Here is a 16,586-nt window from a genome sequence, read left to right on the forward strand (position 1 = left end):
AATTGGGGAGAATACTTGGATAAAAAGAATATCCTGTAAAAAATATTGAAGTAAAGAGACAGAAACAATGACATTTTGCCGCTCTCTTCGTCGCGTTTTCCTGGTTGTGAATAGTTCCCCCTCGACGGGCTGACTGGTCCTTCTCAAGCCATTTATATAGCTATTGTGGAAAAATACTTGGATAAAAAGAATATCCTGTAAAAATATATTGGAGTAGAGAGACTGAAACAATGACATTTTGCGGCTCTCTTCGTGGCGTTTTCCTCGTTCTGAATAATTCCCCCTCAATGGGCTGAATAGTAAAACCGATGAGCCCAGTCTACCGCTGACGTCATCCACCTGTTGGGGACGCTAAAGCCCTATAATGGTAGGCGTGGCTAACCGGCAGATTAAAAGACTAATTTCTCGTCATATGTGCTTTTCTAAATTGTTGTATATAGTCGAATCGTCTCAAAATATGATTCTAATTGACATAATAATGCCATTTAAGACTTTTTTTTCTCGTGTCGTATGCTCTTTAAGCTTTAAAAATCTCAAAATAAGAAAAACCAATATAACAACCGCAAAAAGGTGTGTCCTATCATGTTTGTGCCAAATACAGTGGGGAGAACAAGTATTTGATACACTATTGGCAGTGTATCAAATACTTGTTCTCCCCACTGTATAAACACGATTGGTAAAATCCTGTACGAACAATGCACTTGAGTGCATGACTTTTTGAATGCCCCTCGTAGTTTCTAAGGGGTGTACTCACTTTTGTTGCCAGGGGTTTAAATATTATTGGCTATATTTTGAGTTATTTTGAGGGGAAAAGAAATGAACTCTATTATATAAGCTGCACACAGACTACTTTTCATTGTGTCAAAGTGTCATTTTGTCAGTGTTGTCCCATGAAAAGATATACTTCAATATCTGCAGAATTACCAAGGGTGTACTCACTTTTGTCATACACTGTATTGATCCAACCGGCAGCTTACATAGAAAGTTATCAGGGATATTGATTTGTCACCGGCCTCCACAGAGCCTCTGGACTCCGATGACTTTGCCTTCTTCCACGTGGGTACCCAAGGGTGCCTGGGAGTGCGTTCGCGCTCCCTGGTCTTGTCCGTCTCCTGCCATGAGGCCGACCAACGCTGGAAGTGGGTGTCCAGAGGCCGCCTCTTCAACTTGGGCTCCTCGCTGTGCCTGGGCGTGAACGACGGCAACGCCTCTTCGACTTTGAGCGTGTACACGTGCGACCGCCAGCCCCCCGAGGTGCGCTGGACGTGGAGCTGCGACCGAGTGCTGGATGACCTCGGCGACTACCTACCCTGGCCCTCTTATTACAACCTTTCCACGCCTTCCCCGACCAAATCCAAATCCAAATGGATCATGCAGGGCAGCGAGAGAGACCTGTGCGCCAAGACATATCGCGGTAAGTGCACGACAAAAACAGCCTTTTGATTAGTGACCAGGCATAAAAAAATAAAAATAAGTTGCACTGATCCAGTTTTTCTTTTTTTATACGGAGGTTTTGGCATCATCGAAAACAGTGCAGTCTCACCTTTCCAGTTAGCGTATACGTAAACCATTTTGCTACGACAGTTGTATAGAGTTCATTTTGCCTACACTTATATATTCGTCAAACCCTTTCTTTTATCCCAGGCAAATAGTAGGTAGTTTTATTTACCTGACATGTTTCGGCGGGCACTTCCGCCTTCGTCAGAGGGTCACGGGCAAAATGAACTCTATACAACTATTAAGAGAAACTTATGGCGAAAATTGCGTCAAGGAGTTTCGCCTCCTAGAAAGGCTGCCGAGAAAACGGGCGCGCTATCGAAACCACCTGAAATTCAACCTGCGCTGCCGGGACGAGGAAGTTATACCGGCTAGCCTGAACATCAAGAACCCGATCCCAACCAGGAACGCGGAGCGGATTATCAGAAAAGTGCGGATGACTCTGGTCAAAGAACGGATACGATGCACAACCAGTAAACTCAACAACATCAACAGTGAACTACAGCGGTTAACGGAGCAGTTTGAACGCCGATTTCCCCTGGACAACAACAAGGTAGCAACAATACGCGCACACTTGGACAATATACACGAACAAGAATTCACAACCACCAAATGCCGACACATCCGCAAACTGGACAGACTCATTGCACAGAAAAAGAAGGCAGAACCGGACCACACACACATTAACGATAAATGGATTAAAAACAAGTCACAACATAATCTCACGCAGGCCGAGCGCAGCATATTGTCAAAAGGACTCAACTACGCCGTCACACCCAAAAAGATACCGCAGGAGGAATTACGGAACTAGCATGCGAAAAAATACACAACCCAGGACAAAAAGCAGCATTACGTAATGAAATAGCAGGAATACTAAAAACGGCCAAACCACCACCCAGCAATATTACCAAACAGGAAGCAAGAGCGATCGCGACACTATCCAAAAATAAAGACATCACAATCCTCCCAGCAGACAAAGGCAGAACAGTAGTGATTATGGACACGGACACATATGAAAAGCAGATGCAGCAGTTACTACAGGATGATGCTTATGAGGTGTTAAAAAAGGACCCAACAGAAAACAAGAAGAACAAACTTAAAGAACTACTCAAACCATTACTTAATGAAAAGAAAATAGACAAACAGTCGTACAACTACTTACTACCCACAGCAAACATCATCCCCAGGATCTACGGCACACCAAAAATCCATAAACCAGGTACACCTCTCCGCCCCATAGTAGACAGCATAGGATCAGTAACATATAACCTCTCAAAAGCACTCACAGAAATAATAAAACCATTACTGGAGAAGAAGAGAAACTCCAAGTGGGTTGAAAAAATAAAAAAGCTCCGTGAGAACGGTGGAGGGAAAAAATGAGAAAAATATTGCTACAAATCACACATGGGGACACACTTTAGATTTTACACCAACAAGAAAGGAAGCGAGGTGAACAAGGACTTTGCTGTATGCAAGAATTGTCTAAGAAAAATAAGTTTCACTGGGAGCTGGTGACGTAGTGGACACTGGAGTTTGTGAGCTTTCCTTTCATCACTTGAGGTAAGAAAGTTTTGCAATGTAATTGACTTTTTAATTTACATGTATTATTTTGATGACATTTGGTGTTGAATGATATAAAATAAACCAGGACCCTAAACTGGATGAAAATGAATATCGAACAAGCTCACATGAATTTACCGATTTATTTGAGAACCAATTTCCATCTAGTTTACTACACAAACTGTTATTACTGTCATTTTGATACAATAAGCTATAAAAATGGTTTGAATAGGTTCCAAGATATATAAAGTGATGTGCATGATAATTAATGTAGCCTACATATTAAAAATAGGTAATTATTGAATTTTTAATTTCTATACATTCAATTCATATTTTTTTTAATTCAATACTTCCAACACAAAAAAAAAAAATCAGGATTTCAACTCAAACGCTATGAAGTAGCTAATATTTTTTGTTTTATTTTGTTGTTTTTAAGGTGAGGAAGACTGTGACTGAGCAAGTCTGACATCTTAATTGCTGAAGCAGATAGCAGAAGTGCTCAAACCAAGCAACAAAGTTCATATACGAAGAAAAGACCCACCAATTTTATCATTGCCCCACTCCAAGCTCAACTGCTGACACCTACGGCACTTTTTATTTATTTTTTGATCTCTCCAAGCGATATCAGTGGTCGTGGTTGGTTTCTTCTATATGTGCAGGGGCACAATTTGCAGTAGATTTATATTTTACAGCAATGTTGCACAGAAAAGGTGTCACTGTTTAATAAATGACTTAAACAGTATTTTTTTCTATTTTCAAATATCTTTTTTTTTTTTCCGTTTCAACAGTTGTATCGTAGAATTTCATGTATCCAATTTCTGACCAATACATCGATAATCGCTGTATCGTGATATAATCGTTATCGTGAGCCTTGTATCGCGAATCGTATCGTATCGTGAGGTGCCCTGAGGTTCCCACTCCTAGTCACAACAACATCAGTGACCCTCTGACGAAGGCGGAAGTGCCCGCCGAAACATGTCAGGTAAATAAAACTACCTACTATTTGCCTGGGATAAAAGAAAGGGTTTGACGAATTTTGCTACGACGTTTTACCTCCCAAGAAATTGCGACACAATGGCATACCGCAAGCAACACGTCACTTCCGCTCATTAATATTCATGGCATTAGCTACCGTTGCTAAGCTGGGACAAAGCTAGGACAAGCCACCGTTTGTCCCTAATAGGAAATGAATGGAAATCATGTACGAAGAAGATGTTTACAGCGCTAAACCTACCAATTCTCTCCGAAAATGATGTGCCTGGTGCCAAATTGACTGGCATAGATGTGGAAGAACATAAAAATGTTCAGTTAAAGAGATGGCTTTAGTGTCGAAGGCTGAAAAAGACGAAAAAAACGAGACGACCTAAGCATAGCTTTAGCTTTTCTATCGACGCGACTGACAATGACATTCTCCGGTTTCAACAAGCTATCCTTTACCATCAGCCCTGTCTTTCTTATATATCCTCTGGTTGTCCTACGTCTCTTACCGTTCTTGGGGGTAATTTAGTTAGCTTTGTGTAGCGGTCACAAATGCTACTCATTGACAGCCAACGAACACTTTTAATTTTTTCATTGATAACACATCTTAATCCTATAATTTATTTACACTTCCCCCTTACTAAAGTTGTTTTTTTTAATGTATATATATATAACAGAAACGGTAACAGTGGCAGTCAGATACCATTGTAATTCTTTTGAGGTCATTCATTGTCAGACAGAAGCAGTACGGCACAACGTTACCCTAAAAAAAGAAGTTAAAAATATAAAAATGGCTTACCTCTTTGTCCTCTGAAAGACCATGTCAACCCAACATAATGTTTACTGCATATGAAACGTGAATGGATTCGCCGAGCTGGTGTTAAAGTCCGCGCAAGTCGATTCGCTCTTCACATTTTTTCCTCCTGAGTTTTTGGTTTCTGGGAACGTATGAAGAAAACATCCTTCATGGTCGTAATGTCTAGAGTCGTTTCTACAAGTTCCAAAAAAGCAATGCGTGATCGGCGTGTTTGTTTTTGAAAGATTACCGGCGAAAAGTAGCACGAGGGCGAGTCTATAATGTCCCACTTCGGCTTTACTTCCGCTTTACGATGCGACGTCACGGTCTAAAAATAGCCTGCGTGCGGTACGCCATTGTGACTATACAACCCTTAGCAAAAAGTATGGAATCGCCAGTCTCGGACGAGCACTCACTCAGACATTTTATCATGTAGAACAAACTCAGATAAAAAGCTTGAAAAAATAATGAATTAGTTGAAAAGTGCAACTCTTTAGCATTCAGAAACACTAAAAGAAATAAAAAAAAAAAACATTGCGGTGGTCAGTAAATGTTACTTTTATAGAGCAAGTGCAGGGAAATATATATGGAATCAATCCATTCTGAGGAAAAAAATATGGAATCATAAGAAACAAAGAAAGACATAACAAAACAAATCTCTAGTATTTAGTAGCACCACTTCAGGCTTATTTGACAGCTTGCAATCTCTGAGGCATGGACTTGATGAGTATTCTTCATCAATTTGGTGCCAAATCTCTTTGATTGCAGTTGCCAGATCATCCTTGCAGGTTGGAGCCATTTTTTCAATTTCCACCACAGGTTTTCAATAGGGTTGAGAGATTGCTATTTGCAGGCCATGACATTGACTGGATGAGTCTTTCTCCAAGGCAGTTTTAGCTCTGTGGCATGATGCATTGTAATCTTGGAAAATGACAAACATATTTTCAATTGAGGGGATAAGAAGGCTGTCTAAAATTTCTATGTAAACCACAGTGCCTTTGCCTGACATGCAGCCCCATATCATCAAGGACTGGGGGAATTTTGATGTTTTCTTTAGGCAGTCATCTTTGTAAATCTCACTGGAACGGCATCAAACAAAAGTTCCAGCATCATCACCTTGTCCAATGCAGATTCTTGACTCTTGACAAGGTGATGAGTTTGTTCAGTGGCATCTGAGTTTGTTCTACATGATAAAATGTCTGAGTGAGTGCACGTCCGAGACTGGTGACTTCATACTTTTTGCTAGGGGTTGTAGTGTGCTGTGGCAACTCATTGTGTGCGTGTGTATGTGTGCACAGCTGTTCTCAGCAGTAAGCGGATTTGACTAGACTCACTCAATGAAGCATTTAATAGAGAAAAGCATTTTTCTACGTTATTCTTGTTTGAAAATAATTTGCATAATGAAGTTGGCACGGGGTGCCAGTAACATGTTTAATCATTTTTTGTTTTGTTTTTGTTCTTTTTTGGGAACAACACTATTTTTTCCAGAGAGCTATTTACCTTAATTTTCGCAATATAAGGTGCATCTGACTATAGACCCTACCCACGTGACGTCACAACTCCGCTCTCCTGAACTGTACCGCCCACTTGTCCGTCAAAACATAGTGTTAACCTGTTACGGCTACGTACATTTCTCCTATTTACGGCGTGTTTTTCTGCTCCTCAACATTAATAATCAAAATGGTGAAGGCGTGTGTGGCTGTTGGTTGCACTAACAGAGAAGATGGAAGGAGAGACTTGAAGTTTTATCGTATTCCGAGGGATCCAAAGAGAGCGAAATGGACGGCTGCAATTCGACGTGAAAACTGGGCACCAAAAAAATCACCACAGACTATGTAGTAGTCATTTTATATCCGGTAAGATGCATTTAAGAAATACTTAGAGGGTTTTGGGCTGACAAATAACCACAATTAAGATCATTGCGAGGCTAATCGCCGACAACATACGACGTAGTACGACATAGTTTCAAATTCAAGATGTTTGTGACTTCCCTTTCTTCCACCATCGTTATTTTTTTAATAATATTTAGCTGGTACCAAGTGAAAGAAACTGGCCTCGTCTACGGGGCTGACAAATAACCACAATTAAGATCATTGCTAGGCTAATCGCCGACAACATACACGTATGTATGTAGTGAGAGTGCTATCGCTAAACCATATAAACATTAAAAGCCTTAACTCCATTGACAAACGACATGAAATACATTAGACTTGACAGTGGATGTTAGCAATAACAAAAAATTTTGAATTGAAAATTTCGTAACTCACCTTTCCAAGCACAAGATAGATTCCTGCCGAATTTTCGTGGACGAGGACCTGTTTCACCCAACCAGCAACGAAGTATTTATAAGCCTCCAAGCTCTTGAAGTTTTTCATATTTTCGTGAGAATAGGCTGATTTAGTGTGGACAAGATAATTGTAAATATCTGCGTAGCAGATGTCAGGCAGACAGGGCGAAGACAGTGGGTCGAAAAACATCGATTTGGGCATCAAATATGGATCTGGCGACTGTATAGAACGAAGTTTTTCCTCATAACGCCTTTTATGCAACAGATCCAGTGAGTTTGCGGCATCAGAAAGCACCGGGTCTTCCATGAAATGCATTTTAAATTCCGCCATCAATTGAAAACAATGCTAATACAGAGTCAAAATGACGGACAAGTGGGCGGAACCATACAGCGAGCACGTGGTTTTGTGACGTAGGTGGGTAGGGTCTATAGCGGCCACCCACCAAATTTGGCACGAAAACTGCATTTGTTCATAGATAAGCCGCATTGGATTATAAGCCGCAGCTTTCCTCACTGTATTATGGGATATTTACACCAAACGATATTAACCGGCAACACTATTTGACAGCGGCATCATATGACTGTCATAAGACCAAGTAAACCACCAATTGGCTGCAAAGCTTCATTGCTACAATAAGCTTCATTTGTCCATGATTGCTCCCTTGGGGGAGACAGTCAACCTCTGCTGCCAACTGCTGTTGTCCAACCTGCCTCCTAGCATGCATTGCAGCACTACAGTTGTAAATGTAACACCTATGATTGTGATTACAGTCAAATTGATTAGGCTATGGGCTAGTTCTAGGTTCGGCTACTGAAGCAGTATTTGCATAGACCAAATAAATGACTCTGACAAATAGTAGTTTTGAACTGCCGGCCTATTTATATACAAAACAACACATACAACATGCATACATTGGACATGCAGTTAACATAAAATTGGAAATTACAAATTTCAAAAAAGGAAATTTGTTCCCTTATTGAATAAGTCAAATTTTTCCGTTCTCTTCCTACCTTTTAATCAGTTATTTTTTATTATTGTTAGGATCTATTTATCAGCTATTTTTCCTATCTTATAATCAGTTATTTTTGATTATTTTTAGGATCTATCAACCCGGTAGGCATGTGCCGGTATGAGATTTTCACGGTACGATAACCGTGAGCAAAAATACCGCGGTTTCACGGTATCACGGTATTGCAATTATAGCTCCAAAATTTTGAGATGTATGGGTTAAAAAAAAAAAAAAAAAATTCCATTGAACAGGATTCTTTTTTTCAAAACATATTTGCAAATTGGAACATGAATATAATGTGAAAATAAATAAATTAACAAAAAATTAATATTTTATATAAAATTAAAATAAATAGAACCTAGACTATACCCACAGCCACAGCTCAAGTTGCTCAATATTAGAGTAAGAACAAAATAATTGCTATAAAAAGTAAAAAGACTTCTAAATAAAATTAAAAATATATACTGCGAAACTTCACTTAGCTTCCCCCCTCAAAAAAAGTCATGCCATTTTCAGCCACTGTGTCAACTCTAGTCTACATGACGCCATGCCTTTGTGTTAAAAAGAACAAAGAATTCATAAGTTAATAAGTTAGTTAAAAATTTATAAGTTAGTTTTATGAATTACTTAAAATGTAAATATTGTTGAGGAAAGGTTTCATCTTAAAAAAAAAAAAAAAAAAAGTGAGGAGTGAGCCCTACTTTCTCAATTAGCGATCTTTGACGCGATTTTTTTTCTTTCCTCCCCTTCATTCAAGCTTGTCTCTCACTCAGCGGTTGTGAGACATAAAACCTCGACGAAGCTGCTCTCCCAGCTTAGCCTAGGCTAACATTCGTCTTTGTAAGTTTTAGTTAGTTTGTACATTGAATTTGAAAGGAAAATGTGTGTTTTGTTTTTAGCGAACTTTTTAATGGTGCTACTGCTATCCTATTGAACTTAATCACACGTGGAAAAATACAATTGTACAACGTTTTAAATGTATTCATTTGTATATTTCACCACGATTTGAGAGCTCAATAAATTGAAGAAAAGTACGCCTTGTGTTTGGAGGATTTGTTTTTGGGTTTGCTGGCTGTTTAGCAGAATAGCGTTACTGACACTCACGGCAACAAACGGGAAGGGGTGAGCGCTGCCGCACCAAGCCACTTCGGCTGCATTTTAGCACATGAAAAATAGCGAATACAGTACTAAGGTATGACGGAAAATTTTACTGGTTTTGAAACCGCGGCGTTTTCACACCACGGTAAACCGTGAAACCGGTAACCGGCACACGTCTACAACCCGGGTTGTTTGTTTTTCAGATTTCTGATTTTTTATTTTTTTTTAATCAATTGATTTCTTCAATTTCCTCAATTTTATAGACAACGTTTGTTTTCTATTTTGAGTTTCAATATTCAATTTTTCCCATCAACTGGTTTGCTTTTGTTGATCAACAATATTGTTAAGTCAATAACACTAAAAGTATTAAAAGACAGATGCAGAAAAATAAAAATGACAAGAAGCGTTAACTCAAAAACAATTCAGCAAAAGGCTGAATGGCTCCAATAGAAAGGAGTCTGTCGTTTCCCAGTATCAATATCCGTTTTTACAGTCTCTCTTGGCTGCTTTCTTGTGATCCAGAGTGGGGGAAAAATCCTCCGCTGGGCAAAAAAATATATGGTGGATCCTACCAGATTGAAGGATGTCAAACCGAAGTATCGCGTGCGTGTCGCTTCTGCGTGAGGCACAATTCACTGGTTCGTCTTTGGATTAGCTCGCCATCTTGTATCCCGGTTGGAATTTCTCCCTCCAACAATTGTTCAGTCACTTCTGAATAAAGTTTTAATAGCCTATCGAATTCACAAAAATACATAAATAAATAAACTAATTCGCATACTAAAGAGCTCTAAGTATGATTAAAAATAAAGTTATCGTCGAGTGAAATCGACAAAAGTGCAGTGACGCATGTTATAAACCGAGAGAGCAGGTGGCTAGGTTAGGCTAGGCTAGGCAAAAAGGAGACATTTTGCGACGTCATACGTTCAATTAACCACCATTTCTCGGTTTACAACAATCGTGTGACAGAAATATCATGAATTAACACTTTTAGCATACACTGACTCAAATAATATGAACTAAAATATTCAACAAATATAAGTAAGTATATTTTTGAACTCACCAAGTCCCTTTCAGCAAGCAGTTTGTCACCAAGATGAACAGTGCTTGTGAATAATCCAAAAAATACACCTTTCACAGTTAAAAGAAAGGTTTTAGTGTCATAGTTTTAATCATATTTTATTCTTTATAGCAGTAACTCTAAGTGGACTCACCGCTTCCCTTCCTCAATCACGAATGAGCAATAGACCCTACCCACGTGACGTCACAACTCCGCTCTCCTGAATGGTACCGCCCAATTGTCCGTCAAAACATAGTGTTAACCTGTTACGGCTACGTACATTCCTCCTATTTACGGCGTGTTTTTCTGCTCCTTAACATTAATAATCAAAATGGTGAAGGCGTGTGTGGCTGTTGGTTGCACTAACAGAGAAGATGGAAGGAGAGACTTGAAGTTTTACCGCATTCCGAGGGATCCAAAGAGGAGAGCGAAATGGACGGCTGCAATTCGACGTGAAAACTGGGCACCAAAAAATCACCACAGACTATGTAGTAGTCATTTTATATCCGGTAAGATGCATTTAAGATATACTTAGAGGGTTTTGGGCTGACAAATAACCACAATTAAGATCATTGCTAGGCTAATCGCCGACAACATACACGTATGTATGTAGTGAGAGTGCTATCGCTAAACCATATAAACATTAAAAGCCTTAACTCCATTGACAAACGACATGAAATACATTAGACTTGACAGTGGATGTTAGCAATAACAAAAGATTTTGAATTGAAAATTTCGTAACTCACCTTTCCAAGCACAAGATAGATTCCTGCCGAATTTTCGTGGACGTTTCACCCAACCAGCAACGAAGTATTTATAAGCCTCCAAGCTCTTGAAGTTTTTCAAATTTTCGTGAGAATAGGCTGATTTTGTGTGGACAAGATAATTGTAAATATCAGCGTAGCAGATGTCAGGCAGACAGGGCGAAGACAGTGGGTCGAAAAACATTGATTTGGGCATCAAATATGGATCTGGCGACTGTATAGAATGAAGCTTTTGCACATAACGCCTTTTATGCAACACATCCAGTGAGTTTACGGCATCAGAAAGCACCGGGTCTTCCATGAAATGCATTTTAAATTCCTCGATCAATTGAAACCAATGCTAATACAGAGACAAAATGACGGACAAGTGGGCGGAACCATACAGCGAGCACGTGGTTTTGTGACGTCGGTGGGTAGGGTCTATAGGGTGAAAGTGCACATTCTACAGGTTAGTGCATTTCGCCAATTGAGATTTTCAAAATAAAAGTGTAGCGGAAAATTTTAACTTTTTATTTCTTTTAAATCAAATAATTGTTAGTTTACTGATTATATCAGGTTTTAAATATTTTTTAAACATAGATTTTTAAACAACTTTCCAATTTAATGTTTAGACAATGTATGCTTTTAATGGTTTTCTTATTCAATGGTTCTTAATTTGGTAACTATGTTAACCTGGGTTACATAAATAAAAAATCAAAATTCATGTTCTGTGCTAATGATTTCTTCAGTTACTGTTCTAGTTGTTTCATTAATTTCTAGTTATGGTATTTGGTAACACTTTATTTGTCAGTGGTGCCATAAGACATAAGATCATCATTATTATGACATGTCACTGCCACGAGCATTAATGAATGCTTATAACAGATGTCATATAGTGTCATCTGGCAAATTATTACCCTTTTAAATTGATGTAAAAGATCAAAGCTGGACATGAATGGAGTTCGTGACATAATATGCCGGATGACACCTAATGACATAAGCATTCAGTAATGCCCATGATAGTGTCATGTCATAATTATGACAGCCTTATGACAGTCTTATGACGCCGCTGTTAAAGTGTTACCTATTAACCCAAATAAATCAACAAGTATGGCGCACCGGACTATAAGCCGCAGGATTCAAAATGGAGGGAAAAGTAGTGGCTTATAGTCCGAAAATTATTAAATATTGGTTATAAAGATTTGTCAAAGTCAAGGAAATTTAGTCCCTTCTGGAGCTTTAATTTTTTATTTGTGTTATTCAATAACCATGCTTTAGGCATTTTAATGAAGTTCAGTGTTTGCACTATTCTATTTTTTTTACGCCAATTTTTACACTTTTACTGCAAATGAATATCGGCTCCAAAACTCTGTTATCTGCCCCTCTGACTACTAATAATCGGTATCGGTCCTGAAAAACTCATATCGGTCCATCTCTACCTTAAATAGCCCCCAAATCTCAAAATATCCAATAACCTATATTATACGTCATTCTGCTATCCTCGCCAAGACGCTGGAGCTAAGTCATAGCTAGACAGAGAATTAAGCTTCGAAATGTATGGTTTGCTGACTTTATTCGGCTGTTCGTGACATCAACACTTGCAGAATTAAACTAAAATAAAAATGAAATGAAATCTGTTTCATCTTCAATATCATCAATTCAAATTTGAGTTTACAACCAGCTGCTAATAATCCACACAAACGATTAGCATGTATCAGTTTTTGTCTGCACATCATCAAGAAAAATCAGGTCAACTTGCCCAAGTATTTGACCACAATTGAAAACCGACAATAAACAGTGCAAAAGATGTCTCTCTCAGCTCGCGACTTCTTTGTGGGACCAAATGTGCTCTTCCTTGTGTGTGCGCACACGTGCGCTCTTCTTTGTGTGCGCAAATACGTTCTTCATGTGTACATGAGCTCGGACTCGCGTGGAGAAGGACTACTTGCTCTATGTTTCCTGCGCCAAAATAAAAGCATGCATCTCACAAAACAAAAGTCAACATTATTTTTTTTTTTATTAAATGACAAATGGACAGATGAGACTCCGGCGTTGAAAAGTCAAAATCACGTAAGTAGGGTACGTCGTAGCCCGAGGGCTAATTGTTTTCTCATTATCTGCAAGGAAGACAAAACGTTTTTGACAGATAGTCTGCAACAGAACAAAAAAAATAAACCCATTTAGAAATGGATTGTTGTCATCTCGTAAAATATCATAGATTGATTTCCTGACCCGTGTATGGAATGTTGTATCGTCGTATCGCGAGATTGTCATCTTGAGCCTTGTATCGTAAATCGTATTGTATCGGGAGGTTCCTTTCCTTCATATTTGTGTAAACCGTTTTAAGTATCAGACTTAAGCCAGGTCACACGCAGTGTTGTTAATCTTACTTTTAAACTAACTTTACTTTTTAAGTAATTACCAATTATAGTTACAAATGGCTTCTCCCAAAAAGTATTTGCGTTAGTAATTCAGTTACCTTAATGTAAGAGTAATTAGTTTCTTGGCAAAGTAACTGCTGATAATTTTCATGTTTTTCTTTTTTTCCTCCCCCCCAAAAAACATAGGTCACACTGTGTGAAGTTTAAAAGGTTTTTGGGACAATTGGCCCTAGCCCAATTCTTTACCCTAATTTACCCCTTGATCCTGAATCAACTGTTAAAGTTGTTAAAATTGCTCCCATTATTGCATTAGTTCCCTTCTGTCTACTTTCGACATGTTTTGAAACTGTTTCATCATTTAAAGATAGATTCAAGTCAAGATTTTGCCCATTTAGGAGTATTTTAGATAAAAAGTTACTTAGGTTCGCTAGGAAGGTTCTCTACAACAGTCTTCCTGAGAAGTCTACTGCTTTAAGATGGCGGCTGTTTACTAACGCATCTAGTTCCTTTACATGTTGTGAACGCCGCCGTGTCGTCATTTCGCATCTAGTTCTATTTACATGTGATATCTACTAGAGCTGGGAATCTTTGGGCACCTAACGATTCGCTTACGATTATGATTCAGAGCCTCTGATTCGATTATAAAACGATTATTGATGCACCCCCCTCCCTTTTTTTTATTTTTTATTTTTTTTTTATTTGTACATTAGTTCCAAAATTGTTCAAAATTTCTCTCAGGCTAAACCAAACTACTATTTTAGTATCAAGTTAACATATAACAGTAAACAAATATACAAAAATAACAGTAAATAAAATACTCCAGTCCCCATTCTGTATTAGCAGCTTTAAACTACATTCAATTAATTTAATGTAGTGAATCAACCTTTACAGTTGTTAAAATTGCTCCCGTTATTCCATAATTTCCCTTATGTTTACTTTTGACATGTCAAAGTTTTAAAACTGTTTCATCATTTAAAGATAGATTCAAGACACGATTTTGCCGATTTAGGAGTATTTTAGCTAAAAAGTTAATTAGGTTCGCCACAACAGAGCCTTCTCGAAAAGTCCACTGCTTTAAGATGGCGGCTGTTTACTAACGCCGGCAAGTCTGTCATTTCGCATCTCTGTTCAATAATACATGTTCTAACACCGCCGTCGTCTGTCATTTGGCATCTAGTTCTACATATATATGATATCTACTGTAGCCGTATGTTTGTAGCAACTAGCATCTGGGCGTTGTTTGTAGCCGCAGTCGGCCCGAGTCAGGTATGATTGTTTTTTTTTTTTTTTTTTTTAATCTTGCGGCATGAGTTGAACATGATATTTACTCTCGGTCCGTTCCACATTGCGTTCCAAAGACCGCGCTGTGTTTTACTTCCGCTTTACCTGGTAGAATTCATCAATCAGAATTTGGATGTTTTTGAATCGTTCTCGAATCTTCTACGGCCAAATCGCGAATAATCTAAGAATCTGAAATTTCGCACGCCTCTAATATCTACCGTAGCATCATGTGGGCATAGTTTGTAGGCTATCAGCTACAGTCAGGTATTATTGGAGCCACCTAGCATCGTGATTGCAACGGTGTCACAACTCCCTTCCCCACTCCTCCTCTGTTCTGTCGTCTCTGTGAGTCCGTCTCCCTCACTTTTCTCGCGGCATTCAACCAACATAGTAACGCACGCCTTTCCGTCCTCTGTAACGATAACGGCGTTGCCAAGATGAGAATAGTAATTAATTACATTACTCACTACTGAAAAAAATAACGCCGTTAGTAACGCCATTATATTGTAACGCTGTTATTGACAACACTGACACAGGATGTTCGTCAGACGCCAGCCGGTGCGGCAGCCCAGAGGAATCTTTGCTTTCACTCGCTCTTTCAGTCTGCCCTACTTTTGTGCCTTTCAAGTGCGCGCCCCTCTCCTCACACTGTGCCGAAAAGTGCGTGTATGCTCAAAAGTGTACAAAGGTTCTGCTGTCGTCGGTGCAGTTGTTGACCCATGTTATACTACTGGATTCATTTTAATTGTGCTGGATTTTTACAAGGGCTGCAGCTATCGAACACTTTAGTAATCGAGTAATCGACTGAAAATTCTATCGATTGAGTAATCATATTAAAAAAAAAAAAATTTAGGTAAAGAGCAATTATAAATATACGAGGAAAAAAAGACATTTAATCCAATACTGAACCATTTTCAGTCAATCAATGTCTTTATTTTTGATGTACATTGTTGAAAACAGCCAACAATTGTATCTCAGATATGACTAGGAAAAAAATCACTCCTTTCACTCATAAAACTTCTAGATCTTTTTTTTTTTTTTTAAATTGAAAAAAAAACATATTTCTTGCCTAAAAATGTAATTACGCTTGATAACAAACATCACTTAAAAGCTAGGTGTTTTTCCCACATGTTTCAATTGAATTTCCATTTGTTCTAGTTAAGTTTTAAGTTAGTCTAAACTGTAAGTACTGATAGGATTTTGAGTTTTTGCAGTGTTCAAAATAAATCTATGATACCTGGTTGCTACTTGGTGTTTCATTCAGCAATGACTACTGAGCTAAAACTGACAGTTAGCTTTCATTATGTTTTTTTTTACACCCTCATCACTCGACAACGCTGTTTTTTTTACAGATTAAATAAAGCGTGTATGTAAGACGCGTTAGCCACGCATCGACAGTGGTCATAATCAATAGAAACCTAGCCCTCCGAAGGGCTAACGTTACGTGAGCGAGTGACAGTAACGTATATTTAGTAGCGCTGAGAAGTCTACTGCTTAAAGATGGCGGCTGTTTCCTAACGCCGTTCAGATGCGGCCGAGTCTGTCATTTCGCATCTAGTTCTAAATGCATGTAATATCTATGAGACGCATCGGATGCTATCTGCTACCGCACTAGCATCATGCGGGCGTAGTTTTCCGCAACGTCGGCGTAGTTTGTAGCGGCTGTCAGGTTTTAAAAAAAAAAAATGTTATTGCTTCATCCTCTACGCACGTGACGTCACCGCGTTGTCCTGCATTAAAAGTAGTCCGGGCAAAACGTGATGCTTAGACCTGGCAAAATCGAACGATTCCTCGAGGTGAATAAAATTACCAGGATCAGTTTTTTAACTCGAGTTACTCGAGTTGCTTGAGTATTCTCTAATTTTTACGTTCATTTGATTCAGATAAAACATCCAATG

General features: G+C 38.7%; 1 protein-coding gene across 1 annotated transcript in view; it reads left to right on the forward strand.

Annotated features, from left to right (window-relative positions):
- mrc2 (mannose receptor, C-type 2) overlaps positions 1 to 16,586 on the forward strand; it is a 91,713-nt gene that overhangs the window by 19,174 nt on the left and 55,953 nt on the right. Inside the window, exon 2 of the mRNA XM_057861579.1 lies at positions 1,022 to 1,414. Within this exon, the coding sequence (XP_057717562.1) occupies positions 1,022 to 1,414 (393 nt within the window). The remainder of the gene's footprint in view (positions 1 to 1,021; positions 1,415 to 16,586) is intronic.

Source organism: Corythoichthys intestinalis, chromosome 16 (genome assembly GCF_030265065.1).
Source record: "Corythoichthys intestinalis isolate RoL2023-P3 chromosome 16, ASM3026506v1, whole genome shotgun sequence".
Classification (NCBI taxonomy): Eukaryota; Metazoa; Chordata; class Actinopteri; order Syngnathiformes; family Syngnathidae; genus Corythoichthys; species Corythoichthys intestinalis.